We start from the raw sequence: 21,553 nt of genomic DNA on the forward strand, positions 1-21,553 counted from the left end.
ACAGGATAATGATTTCCTAGGCATCTTCCATGAGTGTGGGTGTCTCAACACGGAGTGCAGGTCAAGTCCAGGAGAAATCGAAGGGCTTTGATAATGGCTGTCATCTCTTGAATCAATTCACTGGCTCCTAATAGAGTCCCATGCTCTCGCTGATAGACTTGATTTCACTCTGCGCCCCGAGAGGGTGAACTGTGTGAGACTTTAATGGAATTTCACATAACTAATTCCACAAGATGCATACATTTAATGAGATTTCTGACACACACACACACACACACCATCAGCCTCAGCTGGCTGTTTAAGAACAGAGTTAAGTGGGATTTCTCCTGGGGGGGACAGCTTGCCTTTCTGATGTCTTTGCACATGTCGTGCGATGTAATTTGTCCTTGAAAGGCGGCGCAGCAACAGTTCCACCACAGAGAATTTTGAGACCTTATCAATAATTCATGGACATTTTCATAAGGCATACGAAGGCAACAGTCCAAAGTTTTATTTAATTAAGATTCCCGGCTTGTAGCCTTAAATGAAATGGCATCTGCTGTAGCTATTTCAACATGACATCAAATCCCAGGGAAAGGGTTTGAAACGAGTTTCTATTCCCTGAGTGTCAATGGACTTTTTACTGTGTTTACTGGCATTTACGTCTTCATGCTGCCAGCCGTGGTTTGGAGATAAAGATGGACGACATCACAGTTGAGGCCAAACCATCCTGTTCACACCAGGGTGGCTCATAAACCTGGCCTCCTCCATGTTAGCAGTTAGGACATGGACCAATTAAAATATCAGGTTATTGATGTTTGTTCAAGAGTTAATAAAATAATCAATTATTTAATGCTATGAAAATGTGGCGTAATTTTATTGACTTGCGATAGAGATGCTATAGATGCTATATTTTGAAATTAAAACTTCATCACCAGGTGGTTTAGTTAATCAAGTTTGGCCAGTTTATCTAATTAATGTAAAATTGTTGTACCGCATGGTTGAAATCCCAATGTGGAAAACCATCATTTCTTTTACAAAATCTATAACAAATAGAAGTTAAGACATGATTTTTCCTCTTACTCTAATTTGATTGAGTCTTGAAATCAATATAACTCACAACAGCGTCTAATAACTGAGGCTGAGGGCCGTATAGTTTTTGATGTTTCTTTATGGTTATATTTTTATTTAGTATTCTGAAAATTGAAGAGAAATAGTCAGTTAAACTTAAAAACATCCTTTGTACTTTCACGATCCTGTTCAAACCACAACTGAGCCTGTTTTTACTGCACCTTGCATTTTCTCCTTGTACATCCACTGAACAGTGAGAGGAGCCAAGACCACCCAGCGGAACAAAAGAAGGAACGAAAGAAGGAGAAGAGAGAAGGAGAGAGAGATGCTTTGGGCCAACTCCCAAAGCTCAAACTTAATATACTGTGTCTTCCCTTCCCCTCCCATCCTCTCCCTCCATTTTTCATGAGCATGAAGTTTCTCTTTAAAGTCTGACCTCCAGAAGTTATTCATCCGAGGAGTGTTTGGTCTTTCTTCATGTGAGGCCCCTTGATTTCACTGTTGGGAGACAATGAAGAAGTCAAAGGTGGAATCGACTTCACAACTGTCATCTTATCAGCCACTGACCTCCCTCTCTCCCTCTCTCTCTCTCTCTCTCTCTGACCGCAGGGGTTCCTGGCGTGAAGCCCGAGCGCTACGAGGAGGGTTTGGCAGTCAAGCACTGTGCCCTCTCCCTGGTGGGCGAGCCAATCATGTACCCCGAAATCAACACCTTCATCCGCCTCCTCCACTCCCAACACATCTCCAGCTTCCTGGTCACAAACGCACAGTTTCCAGAGGAAATCAGGTGAGAGCTGAACAGAGATGTTGTTTGTGCTGGTGATAAAACTTGTTGGTCACCAGTCGGTCTCTTTCATGCCTTTCTCTTTCATGTCGGGGAGGAGGAATTGGAAAGTAGGGAGCATCTGAGTAGTTACATGGGAAAGTGGTCTCGACCTTACTATATAAAGTGCCTTCTAAATGATATATTTTATGATCTGGTGCTTTTAATTTAATTTCAAGGCTAAGGGCATTTTCACACCTGCAAGTCCGAACCAGGGTTAATGTCTTTGTTCCATTATTTTCATTTGATCCGGTGAGTTTTGGTTTCACGTTGTTTAAAAGAACTTTATATGACATGTGTCCGTCCTGTTATTATCACAGACATGGGCTGTGTCTCCCTATACTTGACATTGATTGGTTTGTAAACGGGCAGACATTTGAACTGCTTATTTTTATGATATCATTGTGGCATTGCTACTAGATTCACTAATTGTAGGCGCAGAACTCCACAATAGCTCAAATGCTCATAATCAACTTCCTGTAATTGGTCTGAAAGTCGTAGTTTTCCTAAAAACAAACTAACCCAATCCTGGCTCAGGTTGATCCAGTCCAAGGATGGTGTGAAAGTGACGTGTTTTGTGTCCTTCAACAGTTTGACAGTGTTGAATTACTGATGTTATTTATAATGCACATAATTATTTATTTAAAAATTGCGCCACGTTGTCAGATTACACCCCTTGGTGCTTCGAGCAGGACACGTAAAACTCAATTAGCTTCAAGATTCAGTTTCAGGGACAGACATGTCCAAAACTTGGCTCGTCAAGCCAAAGCTGTCGGCAGGACCAGATGGCAGGAAGGAGTGAGGGAGATGTCTTCTCTCTAATTTAGATGAACTGTCCCTTTACACCATAATTGCTGAATATTGAAATCAGTACATAAATGAAGCATCTCAAGTTCACCACTAGTCCACACATGCTCTGCTCGTTTTGTGCTGTCTGTGAAACGGCTGCTTTGCCAGTAGTAAGGCGGGTGTAAGAGTTCCTGTCTGTACTTTCTTCATCAGAGCATTTTTCATGCAAAGCAACTGCATGAAATATTCATAAAAGACGACACAACCTCAGGTAGAGCAGGTGGACGCTTTGCAAATACACACACACACACGTCGTGCTTTAGATGCAAGAGAGCGTGTGTGTGTGTGTGTGTGTGTCGACTTGAGAGGTTTGGTGTCTGGGGAGGAAACACTGAAGTGACCTCGAGGTGTCATTATCCTCCACACTGCAGCTTCTCCCCGCCGGGCTCTGTCAACACAGCCCTGTGGTGCGGAGCCTGTCTGACACCACTGTGTGTAGAAGATAAATAAAACAAAGCTTGGTCCCATCACCGCGTTAGAAGAACTCACTAAACAGTAGGGGTGGGAATTGGCAAAAATGTGACGATTCAATAGTATTGCGATGTTTGGGCCACGATTCAATAGTATTGCGATTCTGCGATAAATTGCGATTCATGTCCCCCTTATTATTCAAAGGCATTACAAAAAATTAGGAAAATAAGACCGCTCAACTCACTTCGAATGTCAAATTTAATTCTGTGAACAACATTGTCTTCTACACATTAACTGAAGTGCAAAAACTTTGTCCTTGAACATTCAGGAAACAGGACCTTTGTAATTATTTTCTGAATAGGAGACCCCTCACATGAACGCTGAGCTCCCAGCAAATAACTTACAATTATTTAAATACAATACAGTAACATCAAGCAGACATAATAAAGTAACATAAACCTGAGGATAATCATATAAATAAGAGTAACCTAGAGCTTCAATCAAATTGAGAAAAATAAACAAATGTGTACTACTAGAGTCCAGTCCAGTTGGCTGCAAGGTCATGACCCAAAATGTTAAATTCATTTGGGAATATTGGCATTTTTGTTTAGAAAAAGGAGTTGGTCAACCTGCTCAGATGTTAAAGTGCTCCTATGGGCCGTTACTATATCTCCTGCAGTGGAGAACATCCTTTCCGCATACACACTAGTTATCTTTTAAACTCTGAAACTCTCCTTGTCATGCTTTGCCAGCCAGGGGCTGTTACATAATTGTAAATAAAGAATATTAAAAATAAAAATTAAAAAAAATATTGCAATACTTTGTGCTGCAGTATCGATATAATCGTGGGCTCCCCCACCACTACTAAACAGCAGAAGACAACATGTGGAAGCGGATGAAATTTTAATGTTAACTCACACAGGAGTGCCCTACTAACATGGTCTAGGTAATTAATAGGAAACACTGCATATAGCTAAAAGTGCACAGTAGTAGTGAGGCTAAATCGAACAGTGAAGATCTCAGCTCAGCTCCACAGATGAGCTGATGCAGATCTTTTCCTGAAAAATTTCAAGTTTTAGTACTGGTGTTGTCACCAGTGGGAACATTTCCACTCCTACACATCCACAGGCAGGTGCCGGTCTCTCACCGAGCCCAGACAGAAAATGATGAATGCCTGTGGACCTGCTTGACATAAACATTAATCTTTCACGTCCAGATGTTTACCCTGGTTTCTGTCACTCTCTGTGTCCTCTAACCCCCCCCAATAAGAGATGCCACTCTGTCTTGAGACCTTGCAGCTTGTCAGCGAGACATAAAGTGACACATGGGATCTGTCGGCTAACTAGACCGTCACAGGTCCGACTTACCGTGTCCTCACTGAGCAGGTTGAAGGCAAGGACAGCAGGCGTCAGCTCTTTCTCTATCCTGTCTGCTGCTCCCTCTTGGTTGGAGATGAGCTGTTTCAGTTTATTGGCTCAATATTTCAGTGCAGTAATGGGAAGTGATTCCTTCAGAAAGCAGAAGAAAGAACAGAGTTCCCTTAATTTCCTTCTTGATGTTCACTTGGTTATTTCCTTATTTATCTGGCTAATTGGTTCCTTTTTACATCTTTACATAATTGCCTCTCTTTACACAGCAGATACATCGTCTCCCATCTAAAAGCAATCGTTGCTTCTTCTGCTGCAGTCGTGTTAATCTGCTTCCTCCTGCTTTTAAAAGGTTGTGAAGCTACATGCAAATGAATTAATATATTAAGAAGCTCTAATTAGTTTTCAACAATTTTTCTCCAACCCCCCCTTCCATTTCGCCTTCATCCCTCCTTTCTAATGACTGTTTCTTTCAGTAGAAGTGTTGGACTTCATGTTATTGAATCAAAACAAACAGAGAAAGATATTCTGAGTGGATCTGAACGGGACACATTTATATTCAGGCCAAATGTTTACTTTCTTGTACCTGACTGAACTGCAGAGAGATGTTTGTTTTGTTTTTATTCAAATGCAATCTCTTTTCTATGATTTTACTTGCCAGACTCTCTTTATCATTCAAACTCTCTCGTTCTTATCTCCCCACCCTCTGTCGTTTCCAGGACTCTGGTGCCAGTTACCCAGTTGTATGTGAGTGTGGACGCGAGCACCAGAGACAGCCTGAAGAAGATTGACCGGCCACTTTTCAAGGACTTCTGGCCACGTTTCCTGGACAGCCTCAAAGCCCTGGGGGAGAAGGTAGGTTGTCCACGGCGGTAGTTTGATTTCCAGACACAGGATAGGAGATGTGAGCATGTGAACAAGAAGTTGAACTCTATGCGACTCCAGAGTTAAGTGCTCCTCAAGACATATGTCTGCTCAGTCATATTCACCCAGATAAACTATGCAAAACTATGTTGTGCAGTTGTAAAATTATAATCTCCATATATATATACCTAAACTATGCAGAGTGAGTGCCAGTGCATGTACATTTTGTCTGTGAGTTATGACTTCCAAATCATGTATAATGTATTGCCAGTAGGTTTTTACAGTATCATGGGGCTTTGTGAAACCCACTGGGATATAACCGGGAAAAACATTTTTTATACGCTATAAAGGTTTGTTTTTTACGTGTTTGAATTCTCAGGTCCCGTCAGCTCCCTGCATTTTCCTTATTCACATGATAAATGTAAACGTAAATCATCTGTGCTTGTGTTAGGAAGCTGGACTAAAACTAGGACTTGACATTAAGATCTCATTCAAGATTCAAGATTCAAGATTTTTTATTGTCAAATGAACAGAGATAACATGAAGTACTGTCAATGAAATGCTTGGATCACACACTCTCTTTAAGCAATGCTCAGTAATTTCAACCCCAAAAAATAAAATAGAAATAGTATAAAATAGAATAAAAAAAAGAATAAAATAGAATAACAATGAAATAGAATATCAAAAATTTAAAATAGAAAATAAAATATATATATAGTATATATATAAAATATATACATCTAAATATATATCTTTTTTCACGTATTTTGTCTCACTGTTAAACGCCTTTTAAGCATAAGGGTATCACTGAAAATATTAGTTCTGTCACAGTTATGTTCTCCCAGGTCTAGTTGTTTTGCCAAACTGTGCCTACTGTGCAGACTCTCTGGTGGAATTTTATTGATTCTTAAAACTTCTAACATTTTGAATTGGCGTATCAGAGTTGAAATGCCACATCCAAAGAGGATCCTTCAGATATCTCCACAGCAGTTGAAGAGAAAAGGAAGTCCAATAACCTTGCAGTCCTGTTTATCATTCACGAAATAGATGGAAGCTCCGTCATCACAGGATGAATCTAACCGCTGCGCTTCATGTGCAAATCAATTCCTTTGGTTCGTTTGCTTTTCCAATAAACCAGAATGAGCCACTGCCACAAAGAGCCTGGGAAACATGTGGGCTGTGAAGTCTCTCCGAGGGAGCCTCTGTTGCACCGACCTGTAACGAGCCGGCTTCTTTAGCAAACAACGGACAAATTCATTAGCACTCAGCTGGAGGCGCCGGTGACTCGCTCGGCTCGAGGCAAATCACGGGTGACGGATCATTGCACTCTAATTGCATCTAGATCGCTATTTTCACCAACAAGCGAGTGCCAGTGCGCCAGGAATAACACCAAGTCTCAGAGTTAAGATAATCAGTAGCCTCCCATTAAACACCAGCCACTGGGAGGCTGGGATGCTCAGTTCCAGTAACGTCTGTGGTCATTTAAAGGTCATTACTGTAAATGAACCCTTCCACATTAATCCCTGAACGGACTCACTTCTAAACAGCCTCCTCAATCTAGACTCTAATTACTGCAAATGATAAATGTTGATGAGCCAAAACCTTCATCCATTAGGCTAATTAACTTGACCTGCATGTCTTTGGACTATGGGTGGAAGCCAAAGTGCCGAGTACAGAGAAGGGGGGGAAACATGCAAACTCCACACAGGAATAACTTTTAGGTTCAAATCCAGGTGCTTCTCACTGTGCTGCACTGGTCTAACTCCAGTTTCTAATACTGGAAAGTAAAGCCAACGTGGAAGTGCCTGCAAACCATGACCAGCGGAAACCAACAGTTTCTATAGAAATCTCACTTCTCACTTGATTTATATCGTCAGTAAACAATTCTTCAATCCAGCAAGATGTTCATTCGGTATATTATGGTCCCGTTTAGAGTCAGGTAGACGATAATGCATGTGTCGGGCGTGGATACCATGTGATTGACAGCTAGTACCGACCAATGGGTGTGCTCCACCCCCTTACTTATGGTTTCGATAAATACAAGATGGCACTAGACAGAATACTAAGTGACTTCACGTGAGTTGACACTAAACATTAGGCTACTTCTTGTTTATTTCAAAGTTTATATTTTAAGTAAACTTTTATTCATTCTATTTAATTTACCTTTTATTTATTGTTTAAAAGTAGCCTAAGTGGCATACATTTCTTAATCTGTCAGTTTGTTTGCAGTTGACAGGGGCTATACAATAATAGGGCACATTTTTATTTATTTTCTCTATTGGCTGCCCGGCAGTCATTAAGTTAATGTTAATATTTGAAATAAAACTGGTAAAGCTCTAAGTGAATTTGACTGTGTTGTATTTGAAGGAATGAATCAACCTTTTGTCCATGGTCCAGTATTTAAAAAAAATAAATAACCAAAAGAAATCCCAGGAAATCGTAATATCGAATCGCAATACTTACAGAATCGCAATACATATCGTATCGCCACCTAAGTATCGTGATAGTATCGTATCGGGAGGTCCCTGCCGATTCCCGTCCCTACTAAACATAATGTTAATATTCCTTTAACTTCGTTCTTTCCTCTTTGATTAATGTTGTCATGGTTTTTTGTTGCTGGCCTTGACTGTGGTCCGAGGAACTGTTCACACCTGGTGTTTTGTTTCAGACTAAAATTAAAAGTTGAAGGGTCCGTATAAAGCAAGGTAGATGTGAGAGCGCCCCTAGAGGTGTGGTCATTTCCACGGTATTCCACAAGTATTTACGGTTATTTTTGTATTTTTTGTTTTAGCCCCTTTTTTAAACCTGTCAGCAGGATGACGCAAAACCTACTGATTTGATTTCCTTACTGGAAGAATGGGACATGGACCAAAAAAGAATTGGAGGCATTGGAATTGTGTGGTGCGGCTTGATTACATTTGACTGTTGGGTCTCGGCAGCGTTATGCGCTCTACTAAGTGGTAACCTAGTTACGCATGTCCCCGAGGGAAGTGCGTTTAATTGTGTGTATGAATGTGTACACCTCACTTTGACAATATGTCGGTGTGTAGCTTCCCAGCTTCTAAAAATAGCCTCTCTGTTCCCATCACCTCCGGTCCGCCTCTCATTGCTCCAGACGTCTCCATTTCACGGTGGTTCTCTGGCTCCCTCCTTCCTAAGCGTTCATCCCTCTCTCTTCTCCTCTTGCCAGCGCTCCTCCACCTGGCCTCCCTGGTGGGACTGATGGAGTTGTCCCTCGGTGTCGGATTTAGAAAAGAGGCGGCTTGAAATACATCACCTTCCTGCTTCCACCGGCCAATTATCCCCCTACTCTACTGGGCTGAAAGGACCCAGTGTTATAGATAACCTTCTAGTGAAAGCTACTGAGAGAGTGAGGGGGGGGCAAATGAGGGAAAGAATACACTCTCTTCTCCCTCTGTCATTTACTAGTTTCTTTACATCATCCATTTTTCATGTCCTCTGTCCTCACAATCCCCCGTCTTTCATCTCCTCTGCTCGTCTTTTCATGCCTCTCTTCCTCTCAGTCACATTCTCAATAATCCTCTTTCTGGTGCTACACAGCAACAACAGTTTCCTGAATCCACTCTGTGAGCCGGGAGCCGGGATCTATTCGGTTCCTTTATTCACCCGGGGAAAGTGGAACGGGCTCTTATAAGACCTGCTTTTCTTGGCCTTGATTCAGATCTGTATATATTAAGTATCTTCCAATAAATACTCCTATTTAATATCTTTTTTTTAATGTAAAGCCCTTTACATTATACTTGCATTAACCTGTTGGTTAAATACAATGTCACTGAAATAATATATCCCAGGGTCCTATAATGTTTGTCAGAGTGGATCTATTGCAGTAAAGATAAAACCAATTGAACTAGCCTCTCCGCCTCAGGAGGAAGAAAACCATAACGTTCAGTTGCCTTCATGAACCTGAAGGTCACCAGGAAAGCGCATGCTTCTGCCAAGGTCAACGCCCTCTTTGCAACCATGTTCAGGAAAGTGGAATCTAGTCTGGTTTGTCTGGATCCACTCCAGAATGTAATGGCTTCTTCCTTGGCTCGAGCACCAGCCCTCCACGAAATTTCATGGAAGTCGGTTCAGTAGTTTTTTACGAAATCCTGCTAATCGACAAACAAGCAGCAATGAAAAGATGCACATACAACAACAGGGTGGTTATTCTACATAACAGTGTGAATTCAGTTGAATGTGGTTGTAATGTCCACCTCCTGTCCCCCCCCGTGCAGAGACAGAGGACGGTGTACAGACTGACGCTGGTGAAGGCCTGGAACGTGGAGGAGATGCTGTCGTACTCGGAGCTCATTTCTCTGGGTCAGCCGGACTTCATTGAGGTCAAGGTAGGACTCAGCCCTTGTTTCTCCGTCCCCTCTCAGTTAATGTCTCATATTTCATAGAGTAATAAATCTTTGTTTCCCATTTTTTAAAATTTGGTACTTTGTTCCCATTATTATTTTGCACCCAGCTTTGATGTGTGTCTGGAGTAAACCCTCCTAAATCAAAGCTTGTCACACTTGTTCCTCATATAATGAGTTTTCTGAAACTAAACGAATCAGTAACTCTGGCACCCCACCAGTTTAAACACCCAGGGAACAAACAACCAGACTCAAAGCTTCACTTTCTGCAAGCGTTGCCTCTATCTCTCTTTTTGTTTAAAATATAAGAGCCACAGCAAATCATATCACATATCATTATTCCTCTCAGCAACAACCGAGGAGTCGTTTACAGCTTTTATGATGTAGTAACTTCAAGGTTCTTTCCGTGCTGGTGAATTTATGTGTAAGGAGATTTGTTTGTGAGCTTGTAAGATTGTGAGAGACGACACATTCTTAATTTACTTCCTCCCAAGGACAAGGCCTCCTACACAATGCCACCTATGTGACATCTATATTTATTTCACGCCAAACGCCAGCACTGCTGTTATGCTAACACCCTTCGGCTTTTATGGAGCCAGAATCTGTGTCCAAATATGTGTCAGTAGAAAAGCGGCATAATTCACTGGAATAGTGGGCTGTGAACTGCAGGGACCTTATGCCGCTCATTTGGCGGAGAAGGTATTAATAGTATGGGAGGGAGCACCTGGTGGCAGTCTGGGCCGTGGTTGTCATAGTGACACACTCGCCTCAGTCTGTGTTCATTACTTAGAGTCACATCGAGGTTTGATTCCAGTAATAATAGCAGCAGCAGCAGCAGAAGTCGTCGTAGTAGTAACAGATTCTATCAGCTCCTCTTGCCTGTATGCGGAGAAATCTTCCTCCGAATTTAAGAAAACCTCATTCACTGAGATTTACGAGGTTCAGTTTCAAAGCCATTTATTATTATCGAATACTCTGTCATGTTTTCACAGCACAGTGGATTGGTAATGATTTAAATAATAGGTTTTGGGGGGAAGGAGGCAAGGACACATGAAAACAGTGCTCATCCATAGCAGAAGCTGTATAATAAAACTATTTATCTCAGCCACGGACCGTTTATTAAGATGGATGACACGATTTCACCTTCTCTCCTTTTAAGATAAAGCTAAAATATCCTTGTGCATGGTCGCAATGGGGGGGGGGGCTGTGGTATCGAGGTCGATCGGCCAATCGCGAGTTGGTCTCAGCTCTTAATCGTGATGTTTCACCACATTTTTTATAGCATCACATACCAAACTTATAAGAAACATGAACACTTGAACATGCATCGTGCCTAAAATTACAGAAACCATCTTTGAAAAAATGTTTACTCTGACTTTATGACTGTAGCCAGCCACCAGGGGGCGTTCAAGGGGATTTTTGCTTCGCTTATCGTCCATCTTTGTATCCAGTCTGAATGTATATGACAGTGAAAGGATTTGTTTTAATCCCTCTACTGTTTCTTTTGCGTTAATAATATCAACATCAAAAGTGGTGGCACAAGTTGTTAATACTTAACACTAAGTATAACATTTTATGGTTTTAAATCTAAATCTAATTAATATTCAGGCACCATTTGATCTAATTCGAGCCACTTTTGAAGCTTCTCCTCGCAGACTTCCTGCTTTGGACCCGTCATCGTCCTGCAGCAGATTCTGTTTGCTCCTCAAACGAGATTTTCTTACTTGTCAGGACCATGTGCTCCATTAAAAGTGGATTATAATTGAATTCACGAGCCTGTATTGTGTCGTAGCTTCACAGTAGAAACAATGGACAGTGTTTGCGTCTCCGTCTGGTTCGACTGCATCATTGTAATTTAATTGTTTCGATCTCTCACTGTCCCCAGCTCTCAACGTGCTGCAGTGCGTCTATTAATTTGTTTGTGGCAGGTCTGACACGGTTTGTCTCAATGCAGCCTCTGGCATTTAGGGGAGTGTGTTTCTTCATATATGCAGTAGCTGCTGAGCCTGTTGATATATGGGCTCGTTAGGGAATAGACTTGGGGAACTTTGTTTGTTTGTGTTGATTTGTATTCTGCTTCGTTATGGTGAAAACCACCGGAATTTGCTGTGTGGTGCAGTTTATCCTCTCTTCATTTTAGGGAAAAGGAAATAGGTCAGCAAAATTAATTGGCTCCACCTCAGGTTGCGGAGATCAGAGCCCCGACCTTGGAAGTGAACCAAGGTGGAGCTGCAGTCGTCCTGCAGGGGGTGGAGGTGATCTGGTTTGAACAGGTGATCGGCTCCACCCTCCTTACACATGAATACACCCGTCACACGTGTCCCACAGGCCAAACGTCCTGCTTTACAGGGCAGAGACTTCCCACAGACAGAGTGGTCATATGTCCATGGGAATCCTGCCCCTCACCCTCTGATTCATAATCCAGTCTCAGTCCTGCTCCACCTGGAAACAGCAGTTCCCAGCTTTCACCTTCTTTAACCTTCATTCATCCAGGCTGTGTTTACTGAGCTCTACTGTGAAGAGATGTTGAGACATTATCCCACCAGAGAACTGCCCACTACCAGCACAGTCTTATCTGTGGGCCAGCAGCAGATCCCAGCATGTTGGGGATAACGTGTCTTATTCAAGGACAACGTAACATTGGTAATTAGGGGAGGGGAGTGGCTGATTTCATCAACAAACATTATCTAAGACACGGATCAGTGACCAATACAAAGAATAGAACATCAAGCTGGACCATTAGTGACAATCTTCATTAGGTGATGATGATTGTAACGTCCAAGGTGATATAAATTGAAGTGTCTCTGATCACCCATGCATCTACTCACACACTTAGATGTAGTCCCATGAATTTACCAAGAAACAGGAATTTTGACTTTTGTTTTTGTCCAACAAAGCCTCCATGCAAGTTAAAGTTTAACTCTCAGTGCACATGTTGGAGTCAGAATAACAATTTATGATCGACAAGAGTAAGTTTACAGTTTGTTATGTTATAAATGCATATTATCTGTCTCATATTTTACACTGCTGCAGTGCCCCACCTTTCTGAAACTCACAGAAAGCCTAATATTGACGTCTCATTACGGTAACTTTCAAATGTTGATGTCGACCAAACGATCGTCTTTCAAAAATTAAATGAGTCTTTGTTTTTCTGTCTCAATGCACATTGTTGATATTTGCTTGGTGGCAGCCGGCAGCGAGTTGTTCAGGTCCTCTTCCTTTTCCCCTCTGGTGCTACAGCACACTGTTGATGGTGTAGAAATAAGAGACACACACACATCTACACACATATCAGATATGGTTATGACTCAACTTTATTTTGTTAGACATGTGCAGGGGAATGCACGACTGGCAGTTGTTGCCTCGAGCAGCCTATTGATTTAGCTGTTCACCGTGTGGAACTATCTGCAGGTTCTCAGTTCCCAGCACTTCAGCACGATGAACAGACCAGTGGAGATTCACCTCACTCACCTCGGGCTGCGGGCGCCCACTGAAGCTCCAGTTCACACAGATTATTAAATTTAAAAAAGCAACAGAGTGACATTTTCTTAATTGTTGATGAGGATTAGAAAGGATTACATTTTTGTTTTGAGGAATTCGTTAGTTTTTCTGTATTGCTTGTATTGCACTTTTGCATTTACCTGAATAATAAATGCTGACTCATTTCTGCTGGATTCCATTCACTTTGCATTAAGCTCCACATACAGATGACAATTTGTCAAAGGAATCATTCGTTTGGCTGATTTTAATAAAAACAAGAAAAGTTTGTCCACCAGAGACTTTCACAGCAACACTTACATTCACAAGTTTGACTAGAATCCTTATTAAACTTGAACAACAAACAGAGGTTTATATACGTTTTCTCTTCAAATTAATGAGATAAGGGAACTGGGGCTGTAATGAGGGATTCCTGCAGTCGGAAGGTCAGATCATGTGGGCGAGCACAAAAACTTTCTTATGGCCAAACAACTATATAATGTGTGTTTCTGTGAGTGTGTGGTTGTGTGTTTGCTGGTGTGTGTGAGGATATTTTTCTTTTCCCCCCTAATGAAGTGTTTTTAGCACTTTTGCTGACCTGGCACTAAAGCTCCTATAGAGAAACTCCCTTTCTTCCCAATCACCCTGTAGTGGCCTGTACTCGACACACAGATCTGTTTCCAGGTCACTTTCTGTTCATTCTCCATCAACTGAAATGTACCTGCCCACATCCACAGCTGGTTTTCCTCACAAGCAGCCTGGAACAGCGTGAATCCTGCTGTGGTTTGGCTGGTGGCGTGGACACTGGTGACAGGACATCTGTTTCCTAAACTGAGCCTAATGGGACCCAGTTCTATTTTCACTGGCCAACGTATAATCTGCTGCTAGATGTCATCGCAGGCCGGTGTTATGTGACTCTGACTTTTGGATGGGGAGGCAAAATCTGATGCTGTGGTTTGGACTCTCCAAAATCAACAGAATCTCATCATCATCAATAGTAATTTCATATCCAGATGTTGCATATTGTTGCTCCAACGTTTAAATTGTTAATATAAACCATATTGTTAATATAAACCATATTGATATTATATGGTTAATATAAACCATATTGATATTAACCATATTGATATTATATATCATTTTATACAATAATATTGTCTTTTGCACACTCTGTCTACATATTCTTACACTCATAGTATATTATATTATCTATTGTATAGTCAAATACTTATATTTATACCTCTACTATATATCATATCATATTATATCATACTCTTTCTATATTCTTTGTATATATAAGTCTATATACACATATTTATACATGTGTACATGTTATTATTATTATTATATTTACTATTATTATTATATATACTGTTGCTGCCCTTATAACTTTATACTGCTATTATATTGGTATAATTACTATCATATATAAATATATATTATGTTATATTATATACTATATATACTGTACTATTTTAATATACTGTCTAACAATAACATTACCATCATATCATCAGTACTATTACCATCATCTTGCCACTGCACCTTATCTACCTATTTTCCTAGTGTTTCTGTTTTTATTCTTTCTACCTCAATATTTTTTATTCTATTGTATTGTATTGTATTTTATTGTATTCAAATATACCGGCTGCTATGACGACTTAATTTCCCTTCGGGGAGGAATAAAGTAATCTATCTATCTATCTATCTATCTATCTATCTATCTATCTATCTATCTATCTATCTATCTATCTATCTATCTATCTATCTATCTATCTATCTATCTATCTATCTATCTATCTATCTATCTATCTATCTATCTATCTATCTATCTATCTATCTATCTATCTATCTATCTATCTATCTATCTATCTATCTATCTATCTATCTATCTATCTATCTATCTATCTATCTATCTATCTATCTATCTATCTATCTATCTATCTATCTATCTATCTATCTATCTATCTATCTATCTATCTATCTATCTATCTATCTATCTATAAATTATCTCTGCAGATGCAAGTTACAACAACAGCTCTTAACTTTTTTCATGTTCGTGATTCTATGGCATTAGCTTTGTCAGGGACAAGAGAGAGAAGTGCATTACATGCCACTTGTTGGTATATGCACACAACTGCAGCTGAAACTGGGAGGTCTGCATGGATGGTAAACACTTTATGGATGATTGTGCAAGTGGTAAATAGACCTGCAACTAAAGTTTTCCTGTGCAGCAATAGAGCAAAACACATTTCTGTAAAAGTGTCTGGTCTGCAGAACAATGATAAATAAACAATACAGCATCATATGAAAAGGTAGAACTTTCTTATAACCCTGGCTGAGTATGAGAGCTGGTTGGTGATGTTAGTTGGTAAAGATCGTTGATTTTGAGAGAAACCTAAAAATGCATTAATCCCCATAACAGAGAAAGACCACTCTGACTTGTTATTTCAGCCACTCTTGCACTTTTGCTTCTGACCTTTTCATTTACAGTCTGTGCGTCTGGCTGTCAATCGAGTGAACAGTCTGGATCGAAGCACATATTCCATAGAACTGATGAGAAACAGAGAATATATATATATTATATATTTTATTTTCTAATTCAAAGCACCAAGGCCCTGTCTCCTATGACTCCACACAGTTGTGTCTACCCTTTGCCCGGATACTTTCTGTCTTTTTTCTCTTTACTCTGTTCGATGTGTTAAAATCTGCTTTTTCACTCAAGTCCATCATGTGCTGTAAATGTCAAAGCAATTTTTTCGCCATCAGTGCAAAAATGGAACTGGAGGAGTTGTGTGACAGTTCAAGGATCCGCGGCTCTGTCTCCTCCTCCTCTTCTTTACCTCCACATTAAGCAAAGTTAACCAAATGTCTCCTTTACTGTTTCTACCAACTGTTTTAATGCTGCTTAAGTAATGAACCACTTGCTTAGAGCGTTGTGTTGTTTTTTTCATGTGTTGTTAATGGGTGTAAAACACACTCCTCTGGAACTAAGTCGTCCCCGAAGTCTTGGCTGGATTTTCTATTAAGGATTTTGCGTAGGAGTGTGTATTGATCCATCTCTTCACAGCATTTCATTATATTGGAGAAAGAGCAACACTAACAAGACAGCATGGAGCATTGGATTGGACAAGCCATCAGAGATACCCGTCAGACGTGGTCGGGGGCTTGACACAGATACTGACGTGTCAGGATAATTAAGCTACACTCACATTTTCCACTTTGTTCACGCACACGTTACTTTTATCACTCGAAGACGGAAGAACGGAGCAGAAGCAAAACACACATTTTCTCTCTGTGTAATTTTTATATTGCTTATATAATGGTCTGCATCCTCGAGAATTCATTCAACGCTATAAATCAGAAAACCTAGAAACCTGCACTTTTATTATATAACATTATATTTCATTGCGTGTGTATATATTGTTAGCTTCTTGAGACGCTTGTGCTGACGTTTGCCGACTGGAAAGTGTGAGTATAGCAAATCTATACTCGCATAACGGCTCAGTCTGGTTTTTCTAATATATAATATAAAGATTGGTGATGGATAAAAACATTATTTCTCTTTACCATCTCCACCATAATGCACCTGAAGAGGGACTTTATGTTTGGCACAGACGCTCCAAGGCTTTGAAAAGTATAAACACCATTCTCCCAGAAGATATTCCTCAAGTTGTTGTTGTTTTGATGACGTTTTATTTCCAGATCTCCATCCAACACTCCCATAGGTGTTTAATTAGCTGGAGCTCTGGAGACGCTGAAGACTGTAGCTCATGATTCACATCACTCTCACACTCACTAACTCATGGAGTGAGCCGCCGGCCCTGCAGAGGCCTGATCGAGCTGGAGGAAACTTTTTCATAACTTTCTTTAATCGGATGTCAAATTTTTCAAGGGAGTTTAAAAAGTGAAACTTAACTTAAGTGAACTTATCAGAATAAATGATTGATATGCAGCTAATTTTCGTGCTAAAGGGACAAGTTGAACCAAACCAAGCCAGAAATAATCTTACGTGTATTTTTCTCCCAATTTTCAGGGCCCGAGCACTGACATCAAAGGTCAGGTGAGGCCCTATTGAAATTGTAAGGATTATTATTATTATTATTATTATTATTATTTTTATTATTCAGGCAAATGAATTGGCTTTTTGAGGGCTTTAACATGCTCAACTTCTTACCAAAATTTGCAGAAAGTTAGAAAGTGGTGAAAATTTACGTATTCTGAAGGACTTTTTAATGGGCGTCGCAAAATGTCTCAACAGTGCCCCCCGAGACCCCTGGAACGTGTTCACATTATTTTTCTTCACAAAAATCAATATACAGGTGTATCATGACCAGACAAACAAAAAAGTGGTAGGTGCAATTGGAAAAACACAACAGGAAGCCTGCTATTTTGCATCTAGTGGCCATTTTGGCCATATTCCACATTTTTACTTTCATTTTTTTTTCCTTCTGTTTTTCATCCGTCTTCACAGACTGTGCAGACAGATGAAGGTTGTCCGTGCATTTGATCAAGATGTATGTGTAGAACTGATGTTTTGCATGGCTCAGTGTGTGTGTCCTCCCTCGACAGCAGCAAGACATTTGCTATTGACCCATTAATTATTAGTCCATCATCTTGTGTGGTGCAACACATTCTGCTCGGGCTATTTACCATCCGCTGTCCGATGGTCGGCCGTTGTGTGATTTATCATCTCAGCGCCGCGGCAGTAGCAGCTACCTGCCTCTGGTCCCTCGCTCGCTCAGGGAGGAATGGATTTCTGGAAGAGAGAGAAAAAAAGAGGGGGAGAAAGGGTTTTGTTAAGGGTGTAAATCTGGAGATTAATTTGGTGTAGCAGCATGTACGCACAGAGGGGGGGCTTGGGGATCAGCATTTATGATTTCCCCTTAAAGTCGAAGCATTATTTGTAAACAGGTGAATGGTTCTTTCCCCTTTATCTCTTCCACTTTCTCATAAGTTCCTCGATGATTCAAAGCCATCGCTCCCTCCATATATCTCACAGATCTTCTCCTCCTCCTGCTCGGCCCATTCCCGGTGATTTATAGAAGCCTGAAGAGTTGATCTTTATTCAGCCGGGCCTCCAGGCAAACCCGATAATACCAAGGTCCTTCATAAATTCTGTCCTGCCCGGTTTTACCCCGAGCTGCACCCTGTTCTCTTTCTCCAAACTCGACCCCGAAAGAGTAAAGAGCCGAGTCAGGTTTCTCTGTGAGCGGAATTCACAAGTAGCCCTTCAGGACACATGTGGTTAAATTACTGATGAACTGGCTGCAGTTCACCACCAGAGTCAGAGGTCCCCTCCGGCTGCAGTCTGGCAACACCTCGGCCAATCAGAGACGGAGATGAGTTGTGAGAATGTTTTGGCACACACGGAGAAAGCAGGTAAATCCGTCTGAGACCAACCAGTGTTTTCATGGGTTGTAAATTAGGCTTATTGGATTTTGGGGTTTGGCTCAGGAGAACCGAGGAAACATTCGTTTCTTTATCTCCCCCCCGGCAGATAGTTTTTTTCCGAGTCCTAGAGATTGTTTGTTTGAATATTTCTCTCACGATGTCCTGGGGCTTTTTTCATCACATCCAAGAAAACAACAAGAGGGAAATGAGACAAATGCAATATAAATAAAGTCTTATTGAACTTGTGTTTTTAGTCACATGAAACATTCATGCTAATCTAAATAATAAAAAAACGTATAGTAAGGCCAGTTCGGTTTTTCTTCATATGGTGGACATGAATAAAACCCAAATACTTTAGAAGTAAATGTGGGATAAGGAGGTTATATTCCATGTTTACATTAGAAAGGAAATATATTAACATCATAACCTTTCAGATGAGTGATAATCAGATGTGTGTGTTGTCATCACGAGGCTGTTTTTAAATCTTGAAGCTCAGACAGATACTGAAGTGAAATCCTTGCAACTTCCACTGATTCCGGATCAGTCGTATTCTCACGTCTTCACAGTTTCTTCGCTGTGTATTTCGGGAGCTCGGCTATTGACGCACTCTCCTCATGGCTGCCTCACATTTCTGCTCTCAGCCCGACTCATCAATAGTTTGTCCGTGCCCGAGGGAGCTCCCCCCCCCCTTGTCAGTTGTAGCCACAGCACAGATTGTCCAGTATTGATCAGAAAACACCCGGCGTTCAGCTGCTGTTTTGATTGATTTCTGTGGCCGGGGCCAGATGGTTTTTCACTTCCTCCTCCAGTTCTCTCAGCGGTCGAATCTGAGATTATGTGTCAGCTCAGAAAATGTACTGCCGATAATAATAATCGTCAGTTTATGAAGCCTTTTTGTCATCGATACACTCCAGACTGAATAACAGACCTCTTTACAGACTCACTTCTACATTCCATCCCCTTAACCATCACCCCTTCACCACCATCCTGCAGCACAGTTTCCACACTTCCATAGTTCCTCATGGTGTGTTGTGTTGTGTGTGTCCAGGGCGTGACGTACTGTGGGGAGAGCGCTGCCAGCACCCTGACCATGGCCAACGTGCCCTGGCACCAGGAGGTGGTCGCCTTCGTCCAGCAGCTCGCCGACATGCTGCCCCAGTACGAGATCGCCTGTGAGCACGAGCACTCCAACTGTCTGCTCATCGCACACACCAAGGTAAGATCGCTGCTCCAGGTGAGCTCACACAGGAAAACACTCAACGCACACATGTTCGGCGTTTACACTAAACCACAACTAAGGCTAAATGTAAACTTGTAAATGGATCAAACCTGCTTCTATCGTGTTAGCTAGCTTAGACCTGGAAGTGTAAAGTACACTGCTTGTTGCTCTGCAGAGTAATAGATGTTGCATCTTATAAAATCCTATGAGGCAACTTGTTTTGTCAATATTTGCCAAGATATTCTTTGTTCCAGCTTCTCAAATGAGAATTTTCTTAGTCCGGTGATTTCGTAAATTTGAGATTTTGACTGTTGATCTGACAAAACAAGCAATTTGGTGTTGTTGTCTTTGAAATGGTGATAAATAAATAAAAGCGTTATTCCTCTATATATAAGACGTTAGAATTAATGATTAGTTCAGACAGAATAATTCAATTTTAAAACAAGTTATTGATCATCGAAGCTTACATTTTTACTTTCTAATACTACTTGATCAGTAAAACTAAATCCCTTTAGTGTCAAACTCCTTCTAGCAACAACAGAGTGTAGATGCTTGTGTTCAGTAGGAGTCTCAGTTTGATTGATATTTGCTAAGTGCAGCTCGCTGGCTGCTGCTGCTGTTTCTGCACATTAGTATTTCTAATTTCTCAGTATATTATCGTGGACGCAGACAGTTGGATACTGCATCACCCTTCACACACACAGTGAATGAGCTGGTGATCCTCTTGGCATCTGTTGTTATTCTTTTCAAACACAAATACAAACGTGCTTTATCTACTTAAGCGGCTCATAAACTCACTGTTTAAAACTGTGTTTTGATTTAGTGTTTTTGTGTTATTTAGATGATCAATTCTCCTGTCTGCCCTCTTCTCCAAATATGAATCAGAGTGGTTTGATCTCTGGCAGAAGCTTGCTGCTTCACAAAGCCTCAGTCAGTCGGGGGGGTTCTGTCCGTCAGTGATTAACAAATGATGATTAATTGCTGCCTTGACTCTCACTGGCAGAACAGATCACGCACATACTCATTCACAAAAACAGACACACATGAATGATAAGTGATGTTTTATCACTGTTTTTTTTATCAGCAGTTTACAGTTGTATTTACCTCTGAGGAACCTGCAGGCTCTTTCTGTTGGAGACGTATTTGGAGGGAAAACAGGAAGGAAATTATCATTTCACCGTTTACACATTTAAATTTGTTTATCCTGGAAATGATCACATGAAAGTTCAGGTGCAGACTCTCCTCTGTCCTCTGTCCTCTGTCCTCTGTCCTCTGTCCTCTGTCCTCAGTCCTCAGTCCTCAGTCCTCTGTCCTCTGTCCTCTGTCCTCAGTCCTCAGTCCTCAGTCCTCAGTCCTCAGTCCTCAGTCCTCAGTCCTCAGTCCTCAGTCCTCAGTACTCTCCTCTCCTCTGTCCTCTGTCCTCTGTCCCCAGTCCTCTGTCCTCTGTCCCCTGTCCCCTGTCCTCTGTCCTTTGTCCTTTGTCCTCAGTCCTTTGTCCTCTGTCCTCTGTCCTCAGTACTCACTCCTCTCCTCAGTCCTCAGTCCTCTCCTCAGTCCTCTCCTCAGTCCTTTGTCCTCAGTCCTCTGTCCTCAGTCCTCAGTCCTCAGTCCTCAGTCCTCAGTCCTCAGTCCTCAGTCCTCAGTCCTCAGTCCTCAGTCCTCAGTCCTCAGTCCTCAGTCCTCAGTCCTCTCCTCAGTCCTCTCCTCAGTCCTCAGTCCTCAGTCCTCAGTCCTC

At 41.3% G+C, this 21,553-nt stretch overlaps 1 protein-coding gene across 1 annotated transcript in view; it reads left to right on the forward strand.

Annotated features, from left to right (window-relative positions):
• tyw1 (tRNA-yW synthesizing protein 1 homolog (S. cerevisiae)) overlaps positions 1–21,553 on the forward strand; it is a 51,819-nt gene that overhangs the window by 22,348 nt on the left and 7,918 nt on the right. Inside the window, exons 12-15 of the mRNA XM_061072603.1 lie at positions 1,660–1,837; positions 5,220–5,355; positions 9,603–9,713; positions 19,648–19,815. Coding sequence (XP_060928586.1) covers positions 1,660–1,837; positions 5,220–5,355; positions 9,603–9,713; positions 19,648–19,815 — 593 coding nt within the window. The remainder of the gene's footprint in view (positions 1–1,659; positions 1,838–5,219; positions 5,356–9,602; positions 9,714–19,647; positions 19,816–21,553) is intronic.

Source organism: Limanda limanda, chromosome 6 (assembly GCF_963576545.1).
Source record: "Limanda limanda chromosome 6, fLimLim1.1, whole genome shotgun sequence".
Classification (NCBI taxonomy): Eukaryota; Metazoa; Chordata; class Actinopteri; order Pleuronectiformes; family Pleuronectidae; genus Limanda; species Limanda limanda.